This window comes from Plectropomus leopardus, chromosome 17, assembly GCF_008729295.1.
Source record: "Plectropomus leopardus isolate mb chromosome 17, YSFRI_Pleo_2.0, whole genome shotgun sequence".
NCBI lineage: Eukaryota > Metazoa > Chordata > Actinopteri > Perciformes > Serranidae > Plectropomus > Plectropomus leopardus.
This window is the reverse complement of record NC_056479.1, coordinates 27,646,321-27,666,450: the sequence shown is the minus strand read 5'-3', so window position 1 is coordinate 27,666,450 and position 20,130 is coordinate 27,646,321. Positions and strand designations below refer to the sequence as shown.

Here is a 20,130-nt window from a genome sequence, read left to right as displayed (position 1 = left end):
CTGCAGCTCTCGCTCTCCAAATTCCAAATGTTCTCACTCAGAGACGAATACACAAAAATGCCATTTGCAAAAGTTACTTTGTAATCTCTGAAAAGTAAAACATTTTTTTGTTTCATGACGTCTCACCGACTGTTCTCGCCTCTTTTCAGTCCACGACCTGAAGTGTGAGGTGTGTGGAGCGCAGTTTGAGACCCGGCGCGGACTATCCAGCCACGCCCGCTCTCACTTACGCCAGCTGGGCATCAGCGTCTCAGAGAGCAGCGGGGCGCCCATCGACCTCCTCTACCAAATCTCCAAGGAGCGAAACCTAGACGGCCAAATCAGCTCATCTCCTCTGGAGCCTCCTTCAGCCAAGACCTCCTCGCCGTCTGTTCCTCAGAAAGATGAGGAGGTAGAAGACATGGACTTGGACGAGAAGCCCATCCCTCTTTCCCTCCTGGCCAAAGCAGCGAAAGCGGTGCCACCCTCCTCCTCCTCCACGCCGACACCTTCACCCGGCGCCTCTCCGGCTCCTCCTCATTCTGGCTCCCCCTCCTCGGTGGTGAGGAAAGCCCCCATTTCCTCTCTGCTGCCCGTGTCTTCCCCCTTGCGCTCGCCGGAGCACAAGGTCGGGGGAATGAAAAGCTTGACCTCTAACCTCTCTGTCGCGGCCAACGTCACAACCAAACCTCTCTGGGCGCCACAGGAGAATGACGCTCCGCTCAACCTCAGTAAGTGTCTGGATCGCAGAAAGCGAGGCAAGCCCCATGAACACGCAGGTCTGCCTGTGAGTGAATGAGTGATTGATGAGTGTTGGTGTTTTCTTTTTGGCCGATGCGTTTTGAAAATGAATGAACGAGCTGTGAGCGCGCAGACCTCCTGGTTATTTTATAAACTTGGTATACTCGCCTGCATGCTTTATAGTTAAAAGTTGCTTTCTACAGCTAAAAGCTAAAATGTGCAACTACTAAAAGTAAATGATAGCTACTAGGGACAGAATAAAGAAATATGTATATTTTTTTACCATCTGTTGTTGGTGCGGTTTCCATGCTTTCCGCCATTTCTGTTGCCCTGAAACGTCACAACTCGGCAGCTCAGGAATCACAGAAATTTTCCGCTCGTAATTCCGACTTTGATGCAGGTGCAGGCGGCGTTAGAACTGTGAAGAAGTTCCTCGGCTTTAAAGACGCTGTTTGATTTTCTCATGAGTCTTGTTATTTCTTCTTCATGTGCAGCCCTGGAGGTGGACCCCAACAAGGACATCGTGTGTCAGCTGTGCGGCGCCTGGTTCGAGACTCGGAAAGGTTTATCCAGCCACGCACGCGCTCACCTGCGGCACTTTGGCGTGGAGTATTCTGAATCCAAGGGCTCTCCCATCGACCTCCTGAACCAGCTCATCGACACCGACGACTTCAAGCACAAAGCCAGCGCGATGCAGCTCGACAGCCACGCCGAGCCTCGGGGCCTCACGACCACGCTCTCCCCTCCGAAGCAGCCCCTGCTGAGCCTCTCCTCCTCGTCCTCCTCGCTCCTCTACAAGGTGACCACAGCTGGGGGCGGGTCGACATCCAAAGCTACCTCTTCCTCTGCCTCGTCTTTACTCGGCCCGCCCCCCAAGCGTCTCAAGTCCTCCTCCATGAGGGTCTTCCGCCTGAGCAGCGGGGAGCTCATGGCGCTTCCACACAGTGAGTGTTGTTTCACGGGATTTATTTGTTTTTTTTGATGAATTTTTTTATGCGTCTGCGTCGTCAATAGAGGCCGGAGACATTACTGTATTTTCCGGTCAACACACATTTCAACATTTAAGTGATTAGACTTTGGTGGCCCAGGGGTCAAAGGTCAAGGTCACAGTGACCTCATCTGTCTTATTCTTGTGATCATGATATCTCAAGAACAGTTTAAGGGAAATTTCTTCAAATTTGGATCAAACTTTTAGATTAGACTCAAGAATGAACTGATTTCGGTGGTCAAAGGTCAAGGTCATGGTAACCTTGCATTCAGCCCATTCTTGTGAAAGCGATGTCTCAAGAACATCTTGATTCAATGACTCAAAGTAGAGTCTTTGAGTAGACTCAAGAATGAACTGATTAGTATTTGGTGTAGTGCATGCTCGTGAACACAATATCTGCAGGTGGACTTTCATCAAATTTGACACAAACGTCCACTTGGACTCGAGAATTAACTGATTACAATCTGGTGGTCAAAGGTCAAGGTCACTGTGACCTTGCATTCATCTATTCTTATGAAGACGATATCTCAAGACCACCTTGAGGGAATCATTTCAAATTTGCCACAGACGTTCGAATACACTTAAAATTGACTGATTAAATTTTGGTGGTCAATGGTCAAGTGTATGGTGATCTGGAATTTTTCTTATTCTTGTAAACACAATTTCAAAACATCTTGAGTGGATTTCTTCAAATTTTCAGAAAAACCTATTTGGACTCAATGATAAGGTGATGAGAATTTGGTGTTCAAAGGTCAAGGTCACGGTGACCTTGGGTCTTTCTCATTCTCGTGAATGAAAATCTGAAGGTGGCTTTGAGGGAATTTCTTTGGCACAAAAGTCCACTTGGATCTAAAAATTAGCTGATTATAATCTGGTGGTCATAGGTCAAAAAGTGACCTCATAAAACATTTTTTTGGCCATATGCTTAAATTACATACAAATGTCTAATAGCATGTAATGATGGAGTTCTGAAATTTTATATCTAAAAGGTCAAAGGTCAGCGGTGACATTATAATGTTCTGCATAAAATCTTTTTTTTTTTTTTTTTACACAACGTCATAACTCAGGAACAGAGCAGAAATCATTCGGTCAGATACGGAACTGGTGACAGTAATCTTGAAACCGAAATCTTCTGCGTGTGACGCGTCTGTGTTTTCGCAGACGTTGATGTAAACATAAGAAACCTGACAGGTGCGTGGAGGCGTATAACCACACGGCAGTATATCTCGGTCTGTTCATGTTTCTCATCGTGCAGGTGAACCTCCAAAGGAAATCGGCTGTGAGTTCTGCGGGGAATATTTCGAGAACCGTAAAGGCCTCTCCAGCCACGCCCGCTCCCACCTGCGCCAGATGGGCATCACCGAGTGGTCCGTCAACGGCTCCCCGATCGACACGCTGCGCGAGATCATCACCAGACGCGGCCTGCCTTGCGCCCTTCCTCTGAAACCTCTCAAAACTCCACCTCCGTCCTCTCCGGGACCCCCGCGCTCGCCTCAGCCCGCCTCCTCCTCTCCGTCAACGACTCTCCTCAGCCGTCTGCCCTTCGCCTTCGCCCGCCCCTCCAGTCCTGCTCATTCCGCCAAATCCAGCTCGGGTCCGCCGACGTCTTCTAGCGGGCTGATCCTGAAACTGAAGCCGGAGCCGGTGCAGCTGGAGGTCACCTCGCCCGCAGCTGTGGGGAGATCTGCTGGTTTCTCTGCTGAAGCGCTCAGCTGCAGCTGGAGCGGCTCTGACAGCGTGCTGCCGCTCAACCTCGGTGAGTTTGACTCCACCGCTTATTTAGCAACTCAGGGACTGGGTGGCGCATTTGATGCGGTTTTCATTCTTCGTTTTTTAAAATTATTTTGGCTGTATAAACGCATATGGCAGAAATTTTTGCAAGATTGTGTATTTTTGTTTGATCTTGGAATTTCCAGCTCAGCTCCTTCAATAAGTCTGAAATACACTGAGGAAACTAAATTATTACATTCAGACTGTTAAGTGTAAAAAATGCTCCATTGAAACTCATTCAAACTGACATTTTTTAAACCCACAGCCATTAAAGCATAAAAACATGCATTTTATTATTTCTGGGTGTCATTTTGGGCTTTTGCCTTGGAATTTGTCATTTTTATTATTTTCTTCCTGATAACATCATTTTGACCATATTTGGCATATGGAGAAAAAATACATGTTATCTCCACCAGGCGCACTGTCACAATCAATGATGCTGCAAATCACTGACATATCCAAGGCTGTGATAATAAAAAAAATAGCATTTAGCATGTTGACTTTTTTTGATTATCAAAAAACATAGTGGCATGACAAAATTATAGCATTTAAAGGGTTAAAATTCTGAAAATTAATGAAGATTGGATATTTATGATTAGGACTGATGTTACTTAAAAAAATAACTCAATGAAAGCATAAAATAATATTAATGTGTAATATTTTGAAAGGCTTGATTTTCTACAGAGCGATGTGAGTGTGTGTAATAGTTAAGCACCCTCTGGGTGAAGCCAGTCCTGCTTGTGTTTGTTAATTTCAGCAGCGTCTTTATGATAATTATATTTCCTCATCGTCGACTTTCCTCCTCTGCTTTTTCGTAGCCATGACGCACGAAGTGGAGCCGACCAGAGATATCCGCTGTGAGTTCTGCGGGGAATATTTCGAGAACCGTAAAGGCCTCTCCAGCCACGCCCGCTCCCACCTGCGCCAGATGGGCATCACCGAGTGGTCCGTCAACGGCTCGCCCATCGACACGCTGCGGGAGGTGATGCACAAGAGAGGAGTGGGCGGCTCCTCTCAGTCAGACCAGGGGGTGAAGAAGGAGGCCAGCCAGGGAGCCAACAGTCCTCGGTGGGAGACCGCGGCGAGCATCGGCAGCTCAGAGGGTTTGGGCGTTTCGGGCTACCAATCTTCCAAATTCCGTAAATCTCCGCTCAGTTTGCTGCAGTCGGCGTCGAGGCTCCACAAGCAGGGCCTGGGGTCCACATCTGCCGCCCCGCCTGCGGGGAAGTTTTTCAGGCTGTCTCCTCTGGGGAAAAGGCCTCTGTCTGAGGAGGCCCAGTCTGCGGAGAGCGCACACTCACCGCCACATCAGCTCAAGACTTTCTCACCTCAGCCGCAGGATTTCTCCTACAAAAGAAAACCCTCCCCTGACAAGCACGGACACCAGGGTGAGTCATTGTCCTGTTACTCCGAATCTCATTTTGTTCTAATCATGAGCTGTTTTCTCACATCGACGCTGGAGTTTTCCTCTCACACACGTAGCAAACATCCGGAGATCATCTGTGAAACCGTCTCAGTTTGGTTTGGGATGGGGACACTCAACCTGCTTTGTTTGGGGGACACTTTTGTAAAATGACAGGAGGCCAGAGGCCAGTCGCAGCAGCCCCATGCATGTTTCCAGGATTTAAAGGTGTTTCTAGCACTTCAGGACATTTCCAGGATTTTAGGACGTTTCCAGGATTTTAAGGTGTTTCTAGGATTTTTAGACATTTCTAGGACTTAAGGAGATTTCTAGGACTTAAAACTTTGGGACATTTCTGGCATTTTAGGACATTTATAGGACATTCTAGGATTTGAGGAAATTTCTTGGATTCTTTCAGGGTGTTTCGAAGAATTTAGGATGTTTGTAGGATTTTAGGATATTTCCAGGATTTTATCACATTTCTAGAATTTTAGGATATTTCTATGATTTTAGGATGTTTGTAGGATTTCAGGACATCTCTAGGATTTTGGGGCAGTAGGGTTTGACTAGGACTTCAGTCAGGGGTGTCGGGGATCCTCCACTTGCACTTCTTCAGCTCGTAGGTTGCATTTCAAACTCAAAGTACTTTGGGGATATTTTATCTCCGTTTGACACAAGGTGCATATGACGTTTGACTTATCAGCTGAGCCATCTGGGAGTTTTTTTAAGTGAACTCAGTTTAAAAAGCGCAGTGGTTGAACTCATCGAAAGGACAAAATAGCAGCGTGTGATTGACGGGATTTTCAAAAATTGCGTAATTCCATCATGAGAAACGTATTAACAAGATAGACATTTTTGTTGCCATCATCTTGTAAATTCTTCTTTATCCTTAGATGTTTGTTTTCTTCTGGTTTCTCCGGATAAAAACGTCATAAACACGCTCCCTCGCTTTAATTCTGCAGCAGGTAGATCCAGCTGAATCACGTTCTCACACCGAGTTCAGGTGTGTGCGTGTGTGAAAGGGGCTGTATCTTAAAAAAAGGCCTCCGATCACTTCGCTCCTCTCCTGTATTTTTCAGATCCCAGCTGCGAGCTGTGCGGCTTCTACTTTGAGAACCGTAAAGCTCTTGCCAGCCACGCGCGAGCCCACCTGAGGCAGTTTGGTGTGACCGAGTGGTGTGTGAATGGATCCCCCATCGAGACGCTCAGCGCCTGGATGCGCAGCAGGCCGCAGAAGGTGTTGGAGATGCATCGCAGCTACATGCAGGGGAACCGCTCCACCCTCAAGAAGGTGAGGACTCTGTTGCTGGTGATTCAATTTAGTGATTTCTTCGGCTTTGTGTCAAAACAGTGCGTGTAGATAAACTGTGGAAAACTCGCCCCCATCTAGCCAGAGCCTAGATATCCTCCTCTCACCAGATGACGGAAATTGGTGCAAAAAACATCATTTCACGAAGTTTCACCAGCTCTCAGGCTGTTACTGGAACTACAGACCGTCTCTTTAGTTAAATATCTCTCTAGGTGGAAGAATATTTCGGTTTTCTAGGTCACATGAAGCTATGTCTGTGTGCTTGTCAGTAGGATCTGACTCCCTCATGATGCAGCAGGAGCTACAAAAGCTGTTTTTGCATCACATAACTCTGAGAAAGTTGAGCGGATCATCAGGAATTTTCTCTGTGAACTCGTGGACTGTCAGCTGCCATATGTAACACGCCTACGTGGCCTTGGATTGGAAATAATGTTGGCTAGTGTGATGGCTACAATAGAAATAAAGCTGCTAATGTTTTGAACATCCATCGCCATGGTTACTGGGATGTTATCACCACAGGAGAAGTCGCAGAACATCACTAAATGGAGACGCAATCATCTCACAACGCTGTTTTATCGAAATCTCAAAAATATCGCTCAAGTTTTGCACAAATCTATAAACAGAAACCCGACTTTTAACCGATGAAGCTCTCAGACTTTCAGTAAAGTCTGTTGTTGTGAGTTTAAATGTTCTCAGAGAAAAAGAAATATCAGTAGAAGAAGTTGTGCCTCCCACTAAGCTCAGCAGCTCTACAACACGAGATCATAACCTACTCTGCTACTTCTCCGACACACTCTTTCCCCCTCTGTATCTCTGAATCGGCGTCACGGCTGGAGATCTAACGCTCCTCAGCCGGTGGCTCGACAGACATTTTGTGTCTTGGAAAGCTTCAGAGACGTGTTGTCTAACAGCTTTGAGCCGTACTGTAGATCCTGTGTCTTTACACCCAGCGAAAAATCACTGTGGGGACAGATGCCAGAACAACGCAGCTATTGACTTGATAGTTGCCATAGAAACCAGGGTGCCTGGCAGCTTATGTTTCATCCTCAGATAAATTATGGCATGCTGTTGATAGAAGAAAAACGTACGGTTTTTCTCTCCCTCTTTCTTTCCCTCCTGAATTAGTTTTCTGGTGCATTTGCGTCACTGTCACACCTTCTCCCCGCGCTGTGATGTGACACACATACAGAGCGGATCACCTTTTAAACGCCCTTGTAATCATAGTGAAAAGGGTTTTCTGCACGCTGGACCCGCCTCAGCTGCACGTATCGAACTGATCTGAATCACGCTCAACATATAGAACAGTTATTGATCAGTGAATCCACAGAAGATTAATCTGCAACTATTTTGGTAAATGATGAAGTCGTTAAAAATGCCGCTCAGTGGAAATGATGTGCGACTTCTTTCTTTTTTTGTGATACGAAACTCAATATTTTCTGCACTGTCCATCATCACTTTCAGTTGCCTCGTGTTTTCTGACTGACAATTTAAAAAATAATAATAATATTAATAAGAAACTTTATTTGTAGATCACTTTTCAAGCAAAAGCACAAAGTGTTGTCCAAAAATTATGAAATTATGAAACATACAGCACCTATGTGTGCACACAAAGACGTACACGTATGTATTGCATACCTACAAATATACACACCTGCCAATGCATACACGTACACAAAATAAATCAGAAATATTAATAATATATAAGTGAAATAGAACAGTAAACTAATTTAAGTCCAACTATTAGGAAAAGTCTTTTTTATAAAAATAAGTTTTCAGACGTGATGTAAAAGCTCGAGCAGAGAAAAAAGCTGAAAAAGACAGTCATTCATTTTTCTGTAACCGCTTGTCCTCGTAAGGGTCGCGGGGGGGGTGGAGCCAATCCCAGCTCTAACAAAAGACAACGTTTGACAATTTCCCTGATGAAGGATTGATCAGTTATTAAAATAGCTTTTTCATCAATCGACTGATCAGTTCATTGATTGATTATGTCTGTAGTGAGCTGTAAGCCAAAAGTATTTGATCTGTTTATAGTTTTAAACTGATTTATTTGGAACATTTTAAAAAAGAAAACAGAGAAAAGCAGACACAGAAAAAGTAATATTTGCAGAGAATGAAAAACATAAAGCAAAATAAGCAGTCAAACACATGATGGCTTTATTTATTCGAAAAGGAATAAGAAATAAAATGTATTTAATCCCACCCTTCATCATAAGTTATTGAATTATAATTAACCAGCTTCTTTATTAATTTAAACCGATACTCTAATTAACTAAACATATACTAAACACCCACATACCCCAAATCAAATATCCAAAATTTTCCATTGTAATATACAGAAAAAAGAGGAAGATAAACTAGAAAAAAAAAAAGTATTAAGTAATAAAAAAATAAACAGCGACTCCTGTAAACACCTGGTGATTGTCAAACCTAATTTTCACCCCTGTACCTCGTGAAAATCAGGTTTTTATATATTATTTTCACAAGTTTATGTTTGAATATTGTTTTTAGCGCCACATTAAAACGTTTCACAGACTGAACGCTGTAAGCTTTGAAATTTTCCCCTTAGATTGTAATCCCCGCTCTCTCGATCTGAATGTCTGTCTGTTCACAGTTTTCATTTAAGAGACTAAAAAAACAAACATATGAAAAAACAATGAACAGCGAGTGAGAGAGAGAGAGTGACGTGCGTCAGGTTCAGCGCCGAGTCGAGGTCTAATCAAGCAAACGAGTGAAACACCTGTGTGGGAGGACTGAAGGTGATTTCTCTGCAACACAATCTTGAGTCCTCAGAATAATAATGAGCAGCCTTTTCGTGGATAAAACCACCTAAACTCCAGGTCTGTCTGTCTGTGGAGCTTTCACATGTGTCACATGGTCTTCATATAGCAGCTTCTAAAACCGCATATGTACAAAATGTAGATTATGACGTAGTTTTTTCTTTTTTTAATTTTATTTTACGAATATAAAATGCAAAGTACAAATATTTTTGTTACTGTGTTTTTTGTCCCACCCCACCCTCTTTGTGATGTGGTGGAACAGAAAAAAACACCATAAAACAAAGCAACAGCCCACCCACACACCTCAAACCCAGACAGTCATAAAAACAAAAAAAACACTAATAATAATAACAATATTATTTATGATATAATATATATATATAAAAAATATTATTATTGCTATAAGTATTGTTATTAATAATAATAATAATAATTACTATTAGTACTAATAATAATAAAAAATGATAAAAACATTATTGTACAAATATCGAATACAAAGTACAAATATATGTATATATTTCAGTGGATTTTTTTGTTTAGTTTTGTTTCCCCTCTCCACACTCTTTGTGGTAAAACAGAAAAAAACAATGCACAACCTTATCCTAACACCACACACCCACACACATCAAACCCCAGGCAGTAATAAAAACAACAACAACAGAACAATAAATACCAACAATGTAAATAAATAAATAAAGATTATTTAAAAAATGAGAAGGGAGAGGAACACCGCAGGAAAGAAAGTCGAGATGCTAACTCGAGAAATGCGTTGCCGTGAGAGTCCGATGGGGTCCACGGAGGTGAGGCTGTTTGGGTCGGGGAACGATGGGCTGCTGTTCGATTATGAAATAATCAAAGATAAATAATAATTAAGAACAATAACACCAGGACACTGCAGCTGATTAGAAAACTCATGTCTGTCCCTCTTCCAGAAGAGCAGCTCTCCTCTCTCTGCGTCAGCGGATTCTGATCATGTCCTCCCCATCTCATCGCAGAAGGCCTCCTCTTCCTCCTCCTCCTCCTCCTCCTCCTCCCAGTGGTCTTCTTCTCTGGCTGTAAGCCTGGTGCGGCCGCTGAGCCGCGAGGTCAGCCAGGGCTCTTCCAAGACCACCGAGGGAGAGGCCAACCTGCACGCTGCACTCAGGCCCGGCCGCAGCAGCCCCGGCGCCTCGCCGCTCGCCGCCGGCCTCCCGCTTCAAGCACAGGTGGCACGCAGCGAGCTCAACGTCCGCCTGCCCAGAGGTACGTGAGGACGACGCGTATGTTTTTGCTCCTGCGCACACAGTCAGATACACATGCCAGTGTGTATCATTTACACACTTTTATACATTTTGTACGTTGTTGATAGAATTAAATTTTTGTTGAAGTAAGCAAGAAAAACTTTATATATGTGTGTGTGTGTGTGTGTGTGTGTGTGTGTGTGTGTGTGTGTGTGTGTGTGTGTGGCACATTTTATTCCAGGTTGAAGTGTGAGATACAATTTGCAGCACAAAACAAAGCTGTCCGCTGACCATAAAACCGAAACAAATCGATTGAAAATTAAAAACTCATGAAATAATAACTAAGATGAAGAATAAATCAGTAAAACATACAAAGACATGTGAGTCAAAACTGATCTGAAAAAAATGTTAAAATAAATAAAATAATAACACTAAAAGTAGGACACTAAGGGAGGATAATACATATGAATTAAAACAACTAAACATACATAAATAGACCAATAAAAGATGATAACAAGAAAAACTAAAAAATAAATAAATAAATATATTAACCAATAAAACAGTAAAAGTAAAAACACACCGAAGTTAAAACCAATAAGAGAAATAAGATAAAATAGAATAAAATAAATGAATAGATAAATCAATAAACCAGTTTAAGTAAAATTACACCTAGGTTAAAATCAATAAAAGACAAAATAAAAAGATAATTGAATTTAATTTAATTTAAAAATAATCAAGTTTCTGAGAAAAAACGCCACAAATGTCTCTAAAAATCACATTTTCTGAGGCTGCTCTGCTGCTCGTCGTCTCACCTCAGCAGTGCAGCAGTTTGGCTCGATGAAACTTAGAGCAGACGTGAACGTTTCCCAGAAGGTGAATCCTTTTGTTGATCCCCGGACTTTTCTTTTAGCACCACCAGCTGGTCGATTTCTGTTATTTTGAGTGAAATGTCAAGAGAAGTATTAGACTGATTTATATACAGGCGTCCCCTCTATGGAGGACTGAAACTGAAAAGTTGACACCGCCCAGCACACAGGCTTAATGAGGTGGAAATGTAGGTGGAAAAAGAAAAAAAGGAGGTAATATGATTTAGGAAATACATGGAGGGGGAGGCAAATTATTAAATAAATGCATACATTTAAAAATGAATAAATAACTATGTAAAATGGAAAATAAAAGGAGAAATTAAATACATAGGGGAAAATAAAGCATAAATAAATAAGCAAATAATTATGAAAATGCATAAATTGGTGAATAAAACGGAAAATTAAATGGGAAAATGAATGAATTGTTAAATAAAATGGATAAAAAATAGGAAATTAAATAAATATTTTCATTTTTTGGCATTTTATTGACAAATTATTTATTTTTGATTTTGTCAGCTTTAGTTCTCCATTCCTCTCAAGGTGAACTGTAATTACTTTTGGGATGTGTTTTAGACTTGTGTTAGGAGCTGAGCTGGAAATTACAAGATTAAAACAAAAATACACAATCTTGCCAAAACTGGGAGCCAAAATCATAAATACAAAATAAAGAATGAAAAGCATATAAAATGCACCAAACAATCCCTAATGGGTTTAAGTGTTGCTTTTGACAAAACAATCTCTTTTAATTCATTAAAAATAAATCAATTTCATTTTATTTTATGGTTGTATCCTTCTCTGAGGACGTCTCATAAGTGTCATGAATTTAATGTAATAAACTAATAAACTACATTAACTTCAGGGGATTGAAGAGTTGTGTTACATCATTTATATAATTTATACCTCTTAAGATTCACAATTGAAAAATTTTTAGCCCAAGTAACATTTGTAAGTGCCGGATGTGTTTTGTCCCGTGTCTGAAGAGTCCGTGTGCGAGCGCGTCAGCATCCCGACATTAACATTTAGCTCAGTTACGTTTCCACAGAGCTGCTGGAAAAGAGGCGACAGGCGGCGGCTCCACAGCGGCGGGTTAACGGTGGGACACATTAGATGTAAGACAAATTAAAAGAGTCTGTTGTGCTAAAAGAAAAACACTGAGAGCGAGACGGTTTTATCAGGGGAAATAAACGAGATGAGCCACAGTGTGCTCGCCTTTGTTTTCGCTGACAGTGACTCGCCTTTTATCTTTCGGCTTTTTTTTTTGACATTGCAGTATTTATTTTTTTATTTCTTTGAAAAGCAGTGAAGGGCCACAGTTCTCCATCAGGTGTATTGACAAATGTTTGAACAAAATCAACCTCAAAAGTCCAAAAATGAACTGAGAAAAGGGAGAATTATTGCAGTTTATGTGTTTGATGGGTTTAAAGAGAAAAACTGTGATTCCTGAGCTCTCGGCTAAATGACTGTAATAACTGAGCCGATGCACTGACGGCTGCTTTTTATCGAGCCAACTCCTCCGGAAATCATTCCTCCTCTGCTCCTCCTCTTCTAATAGAGTTTTTTTTTATTTTATTTTATTTTTTGCAAAAGGGCAGGACAAACAAACAAACAAAAAAACAACAAGAAACATGCAAAAAAATGATCAGGTGTGATGGTACTCTTACTGTAGTTGATATGCAAACCGCTTATTTTAGTATGCTGTGTGTATTTATTGAGTTCATTCGTGTATATGTGTTTAGTTGCATGTCTGCAGCTGAAAAAAGGAAGAGAAAGATGGACAGAGCAAATAATACAATGAGGAAAATATAAGATGAATAATGATATGAGATATATATACATATACACACGCACACATATATAAAAATATATATATATATATAATATTGCATAAACAAACATAATAGTTTGTAATAATAATAATAATAATAAAAAAGTGAAAAAATAAATAAAAAGGTTAGAAAAAAAAATAATAAAATGAATGAATTAATTAAAATAAACAAAAAAAAGTAACTAAAAGGAAATAACTAAAGCGTGACATAACATTAACATAACAGGACTTTTTAATCCCATAAACGCACCTGGAGGAAAGTGAAAAGGGACATTAAATTAATAAAAGACATACAAGTTTACATATATAAATTTCATCCTGCAATTTAATCTAAAACTTCAAAACCACTCAAAATGACTCAAAGATCCTCAAAGTTAGTGAAGTAATACAATCCTGAAAGACAAACGGCACACGGAGAATAGCAGCATTAATTACCTGGGTCTGTATTTCATACGTTAAAATAAATACCATCATTATCATTAAAATAGGAAATAAATATACTACTACTACTAACGATAATAATGATAATCACCAGGACAGCACGTGGTCACGCATGTTTTGGTTTCGTTGTCCTGTCATTGCATCGTACTGCTCGTTTGTTTTTAGCACGATGAAATGCACACGTGTTGTGAAGTAACTCCACTTTGTACCGACCCCTTGTTTCGTTTTTTTTTTTTTTCCACCTCCTCTCGTTAAGGTTTCGAACGTCGGCCCTTGAAGCACCCGTCTTGTCCAGATGGAACAGAGAGCCCTCCTAAGGCCCCCCGCACAGGCACCGTCCCCGCCCTGGTGCCCAAACCCCCCTCCTACCCGCTGGTCAAACTGGTGGGCAAGTTTTACACCCTGAAGTGCCGGTGAGTGAAACCGGCGTGTAACGGCGTTTTGGGGCCCGAGAGGAAACGTTCAGGGACTTAAACTTCAGACATTTTGAGGCGGCAGCATTTATAGAACTGTCTGACTAAGTTTTAAATATGCAAGAATCCCCGAGCAGCAATCCCCACCCCCCCCCCCCCGCTGAGCAGCACTCCACTTTTAGTGGCTAATGCACCATATTGAGAATCATTTGGGATTTTCAGGCAACACGAATGAGCGCTTAAATTCTGATATAACTGCAGTACAAAAGTTTTAACAGAATCGGCTGCTCCCGAGGGAGGCGCTGAATTTATCACCCGTCAGCTGGTATTTTATTTCTTTGTGTGAAAACTCTGCTGCAGCCTCAGAATATGTAGATTACTGCTCCTGTTATTTTTGCATGATTCCAGCTGTAACCCTTTGAAACCTGGATCGACATCACTTTTCTTGTGCCGTGTTCAGACACCTGTGCAATGAAACCTTTGAAATCTGAGCAAACTGCTTTGATTTATTTTGAAAAACATGTAAAAAAAGACAACGACAAACTTGGCGGGAAGTGCTCTGCAAATTGCAAGAATTTAGTAGATTTGGAAAATAGTTTTGAAAGATGCTTGGAAAATGTCCAAAAATTATGTTCATAATTACAATAGTTATGCTAATTTTGTGCTGATTTTTGGGAATTTCTTCTTAAGTTGCTCATGGTTGCTCAAGTTGTTCGAGGACCGGGCAGAAATGTGAAAATTCATTGATAATTTCTGTTTTTACATCTTCCGGTGGTGGTTAATGGTGTAATTAATTTGTTTTCTTTGAAAATCACCTAAAAAAATTCAAAGAAAAAAATTCGCCAAATTTTTAAAAGATAAAAAAAATGCAACAATGGCCTGTTTTTCGAAAGAAAAAAAACATGCCTTCCAAACCTTGAATTTTCAAAGGAAAAAAATGGGCCAAAATGTTTAATTAAAAAATTGCAAAAATTAAACATTTTAAAGAAAACATGGCTTTCAGACAATAAGAAAGAAAGAAAAAATCCAGAAAACATTTCTTTTAAAAATGTGCAGAAAATGTTTTAAAATGTGTTTAAGAAAAAAAAAGGCCAAAATATTTTCTTGAAAAATGGCGCCAAAAAAAACACATTTTTGAAAAAGAACCATCAAATAGTATCAATGGTGGTTTCGGAGAATGTACGGTCTTTGAAACTGGCCTCACTGTCATGGAAAAGTCATGAAATTTCTTGGTTTTATTGTGTATTTGTTTTTCTGCGTCAGGTTCTGCGAGGTGGAGTTTCACGGCCCGCTGTCGGTGCAGGAGGACTGGATCAGACACCTGCAGCAGCACATCCTCAAGATGAACTACAACAAGCCCGCTGCGCCCAAAGCGGACTCCGCTGAACCCCCAGCTGACGCCCCGGCGCCGGTCCAGGCCTCCACCTCTACCTCCAGTACCACCTCCACCACGCCTGCCCTCGCCTCCGCCCCGACCCGCTCCCCGACGCCTCCGGTGGCCAAGTGCGCTCCGCCTGTCACTGCCACAGAGATCGTAAAGGTCTCAGAGGAGAAGTCCACCCTGTCTCCGACGTCTGTCCCCGTCCCCACGCAGACAGTGTGAGCTCATCGCTGTCATTTAACCCCTTTAGTTTCTTCCTGCCTTTTTTAATATCTTTTATCGTCCATCCGTTTCTTTCCTTTGGCCTTCACAAAGTGTTGCTGAGGGGGAGCGTTTCCCCTCCAAAGAGCCCCAAGCACCTTTGAAGCAGCTTTCTAGACTGTTACTAAGTCCCGGCACCGTGGGAGCGAAGCTCTCCGGCGTGTCTGCGCACCGGGGACGGCTGATTGTCGTCAGAGGACAGGAGGAGAGACGAGCTAATGTTTTTGGGTTTGCCTTGTTTATACTGAATGTCCAGCTGTGGACCGTTGCTGTACCTCTCCTCCCGTCACTGGGTGATTTAGGGGTTAATGTAGCCCTTTATCAAACTTTAACCCCCTCCTCTCCACTGCAGCTTCGCCCCCCTTTTCCCTTTATGAACAGTGCGTTCGTGAGAGCGGGGAGACTTTGACCACGCTGCTGCTCAGCCTAAAGCCCAAAGGTCCTGACCGAGATTAAACGGCGTTCATAATCTCCAGGCTGAGACGTAAAATATGTGTTAACACTTCGTGTTAAAAACAGGCACTTTTAATTCTGACATTGTCACTTAGCACTTAACTCAAACGCCCAAATTAAAGGGCGAAATTTGACAAAGACTTAAGCCTGATTTATCGTTGGGTGCTCAACACTTTTGATGAGTGTCGCTCGATAGAAATTAAACAGCGAAATATTTTAAGTCGTCTCTGTCGTGTCCAGAGAGCAACTGCGTTTTTTTACAGTCTGAGACTATTTAGATTTATTTCGGATTTATGTTTGCGTTTAGTGAATCTGCACTGGATACGGGATTCAGAAACTGGTTCCAGTTGAAAACAGGATCCAAATTGTCTGATCCATCAGAATCGTGTGCCTCAAAACTTATAAATTCATTTTATCAGTGTTTTTCTTAAGTTTTGCATCGTGAAACAATGACGTCAAACACCAGGGTCCCCGCTGAGCCCCCAAAAATCTTTGAAGGCGTTGAATTTATGAATCTAAAAATAAGGCCTTAATCAATATTAAAATGACTTAAAGCAGTCTTTCAAATGTATTACAAATACGAAGATGCTGGAAATAGGATGTTAGGAATTGCTTTGCTTTTTTTCTGAAGTTGCATTTTAAAAAAATGAAAAAAAATTAATAATACATTTAATTTATAACATAAAAAAAAACAATTTACTGAATTCCTATTTTTAGGCTCCTCATGATGGGAGAATTTGAGCAATCGAATAATCCCACATGCAGTGAAACTCACCAAATCAGTAATAAAAACTCACTAATATTCTAACCAGATGTGACTTTTTCACTCGACCAGAAATGTAATATTTGATGTTACATTTATATAATTGTAAAATTATAATTAATTTCATCATTAGTGGCATTAAAAAAGTGTTAAATGTAATTTGCCTTCAGCTGTAGGACTCCTGGTCGACGCTGTTTGCGAAAAAAAGGAGTCACAGTGTTAGAAGAAAAAACAGTGCGAAGTGTGACGGATAAAAACAGCTAAAATGATCATTTAAGTGGAAATCTTAACAATAGGCTGAAACGTGGTTTTATGCAACATGGGCTTAAATTCCTGAGGAGTAATTTATTTGACACGCACGAGTGACACCATTTCTCACCCGGGAAATGTCCTGTGATAATAACGTTAGAGCCACACATGCAGGCTGAGCGTTTTTCTGCTTCTGACTAAGAAGTCCAAAAATGAAAACGAGTGCTGTACAAATATCCTTTTTCAATTTTAAGTGATGACAGACTGCTGCTACAGCTTTAATCTACTCCTCCTCTCACACTTGCTGCACAGGGAGGAAAAACGAGTAAAGAAAAGGCGTAGGCCTACTTTTATTCCACATGGAAAATTGCATAGATAATCAATAAGGGAATTGATAACGAGTTTGGCTGATAAAGAGAATCAATAATGGCATTTATATATATAAAAAAAAAGTATCAATACCCGTCCCTGATCTGCAGACAGCTTTTAAAATCACTCAAATATCCAGCTGGATATTTTGATTTGATTGATTAGCTCCCGGTCTGTCAGTGAGCAGCAGAGTCCCCTCGCTCACTACAAAGGGCGGGAAATTACATCAATTAATCAATAAATACGAAGACTGTTGATTTTCTCCCGTGGAGCTGACATGACAGATATTTTGGATCTGTAAATATCTGCTGTCAGTCAGTCTGCTGAAGGCATGTTGACCAGCCGGAGTCCTCTCAGCTCTGCAGGAGCTGCTCCTGACGGACGCTGACCGCAGGTCGCAGTCGATGTGGGTTAAAAAAAACTACAATCTCCACGCTGAGGTTAGTAACTCCACCAGTCACGTTGTGTGACAAAATATTATGTTGTCATCAGCATAACAAAATTTTCTGCGTGTGGCATGAAAGAAGAGTGTCCAGTGACACTTTTTTTCTTTGAAAAGCAGTGAAATGGCCACATTTGTCCATCAGTTGTATTAAAGAACCTTTGAAGCCCAAAATTAAATCAGAAAAGAGAAATTTTGTGGGTGTTGATTTCGGAGGGGAAGCGTTTCCCTCAATATGTAGAACATCTGCATTCGTCCCAAAACAAATATAAAGTAGCAGAAGACTTCATTTTGACAAAATTAAAGAGATTTATACTATAAATTAGTACAGAAAACGGCAAATTTGTGCTTAAACAGTCAACAGAAGGCAGGAACGTTTAAACGAAACTTCTGCCTTCGTGCAGCGTTTAGAAAGAAAACTACACTTTCACCTAAACTTCAGCTTTCAACCAAATGACTGTAATGAGAATTTAAAAAAAAACATTATTAAAAAGTTTCTATCGAGCGTCACTCGAGTGTGGAGGCTCATGCACACCTTCAAAAAGAGAGATGACAGAAACTTTGATAACTTAATGAACTTTTTGCAGTGTGCAAAAATTCTCCCTTTTTCTCATCTATCAGGCGTCACTCATCAAAAGCGGCGTGCGTGCGACCATAAATCCGGCTGCATTCCAATTGGTTACAAGGAGCAAGAAGTGGAAGCACACCCAAAAAGGGAAATAACCCCCTTTGTTAACTTTATAATGTAATTCTTTTCCCCAAAATATACATTATGCTTGAATGTAGCTTAAAGCACTTCTGAATACTTATATGCACACATTCATACAATCAGACGTTTGCCCCGTGTTACTGTACCGTTGATAGTTTTACTGTTCGTGATGTTTCGGCTCCGCCGCTGAAGGCCGCGTCGCTTTTCATTCGGAGGCAGCGGGGCCGCAGAAAACCTTGGAGGTTCCACGTTTCTTTCTTCCATTCACAGTGTTGCCATTTCTTTCCTGCCTTTTTTCAGCTGAACCCGAGTTGTTATTTATTTATTATTATGCATCTGAATGTGGTAAGCTAGGTCATTTTAAAGCTAACGTAGAACTCTGGAATGTTTGAAAAACAAAAAAAAGGTCAGCGGTGCGTTTTGACACGAGTGCACCAGGCGCGCGTGTGTGTGTGCGTGTGTGTGTGCGTGCATGTGTGTGTGTTTGTGTACATAACATAGCAAATGACGACGCTGAAGTCACTTTCTGATTCGCAGCTACAGATTCAGCAGTCGAGGAGAGTTAAAGGAAACTTTATTTGCAAATGCTCCACAGCTGATTTTCGGTGTTTTGCTCCTTCATACTTTGGTGAAAGCGTGTTAGATGCTTTCAGTCAGTGCTGCCTGAAACCTGCTTTTTTCACATTTATTCTATTTGTTAAAATGCAGCAAAGGGAGATTTTACTGCTTTTTTGTTACACATTGAACCAGGTTTCTGTTGGAAAAAAAAAAACACTGTACTGACAGATCAAATCTGGACTAGATTATTCCAGAGAGACTAAATATTATTTAAAAAACAATTTCACATTTATGAAAATCTTTATTCTATTTGTGAAAATGCAAAAAAAACCCAAAACCATACATTTCACTGTGTCTTTAGGTTTCACAAATTTGTGTGTTTCATATTATAATAATATTTAGCCTGTCGGGATAATCTAGTCCAGGTTTGGACTCGACACATGCGGGCCCGGTTTAATGTGGCTCACATGTGAAAAACACAGTGAAATCTCATTTTTTCTTTTTTTTTCATTTTAACAAATAGAATAAAGGTTTTTACTAATCTGAAACTGTGTTTTTAATCATCTTTATCCTTTTTGGGAAAATCGAATTCAGATTTGACTCGTCTAAGTATAGTTGTGTTCCAGAGAGACCTGGTTTATTGTTTATCTACGTGTGAAAAATGCAGTTAAGTTTACCTGCAAGAAAAATATTTTTAAAAAAGCAGGAGAAAAACTAAATTCATAATTGTCACGATTACATACATATATTGAAATGTTACAAAGTTATTATTTTCTGCACTTTTTACAGGTCATTTCCTTCATTTTTCGTCCATTTTCATATAATTTTATTCTTCTTTTGACTAATTCCTTAATAATATTTTGGCTAATTTTTTTTTGTCACTCATTGCCTTCTTCCCGTGTTTTTGAAGGAAATCAATCCAGTTTTCTAAGGTTTCAAAGGGTTAAATAATCTTTAGTTCAAATTTGACCCTGAGCCTGGTTCAGTGTGGTCCACATCGATTAAATGTTTCACAGACGTGAAAGTGGGTTTCAGAGAGCGTTGAGGTTTTACTTAAAGCGTCTCACATCCTGTCACCACAGTAGGCGGTGCAGAAAATCCAGATTTGGTCGTTATGCATTGCAAATTTCCCTTTAACTGCTGAATCCGAAGATGCAAATCGGAAACTTCAGCATCGTCAGCAAATGTGCATTTCCCATTTTTAAGAGAAAGAC

General features: G+C 40.9%; 1 protein-coding gene across 1 annotated transcript in view; it reads left to right on the top strand.

Annotated features, from left to right (window-relative positions):
- The window catches only part of LOC121956261 (protein Wiz-like), a 35,371-nt gene extending 16,009 nt beyond the window's left edge, over window positions 1-19,362 (top strand). Inside the window, 8 exon segments of the mRNA XM_042504394.1 lie at window positions 150-710; window positions 1,215-1,664; window positions 2,964-3,464; window positions 4,297-4,866; window positions 5,960-6,171; window positions 9,899-10,208; window positions 13,575-13,731; window positions 14,995-19,362. Of these exon segments, the coding sequence (XP_042360328.1) occupies window positions 150-710; window positions 1,215-1,664; window positions 2,964-3,464; window positions 4,297-4,866; window positions 5,960-6,171; window positions 9,899-10,208; window positions 13,575-13,731; window positions 14,995-15,334 (3,101 nt within the window). The 3' untranslated portion in view covers window positions 15,335-19,362.
- The last annotated feature ends 768 nt before the right edge of the window (window positions 19,363-20,130 follow it).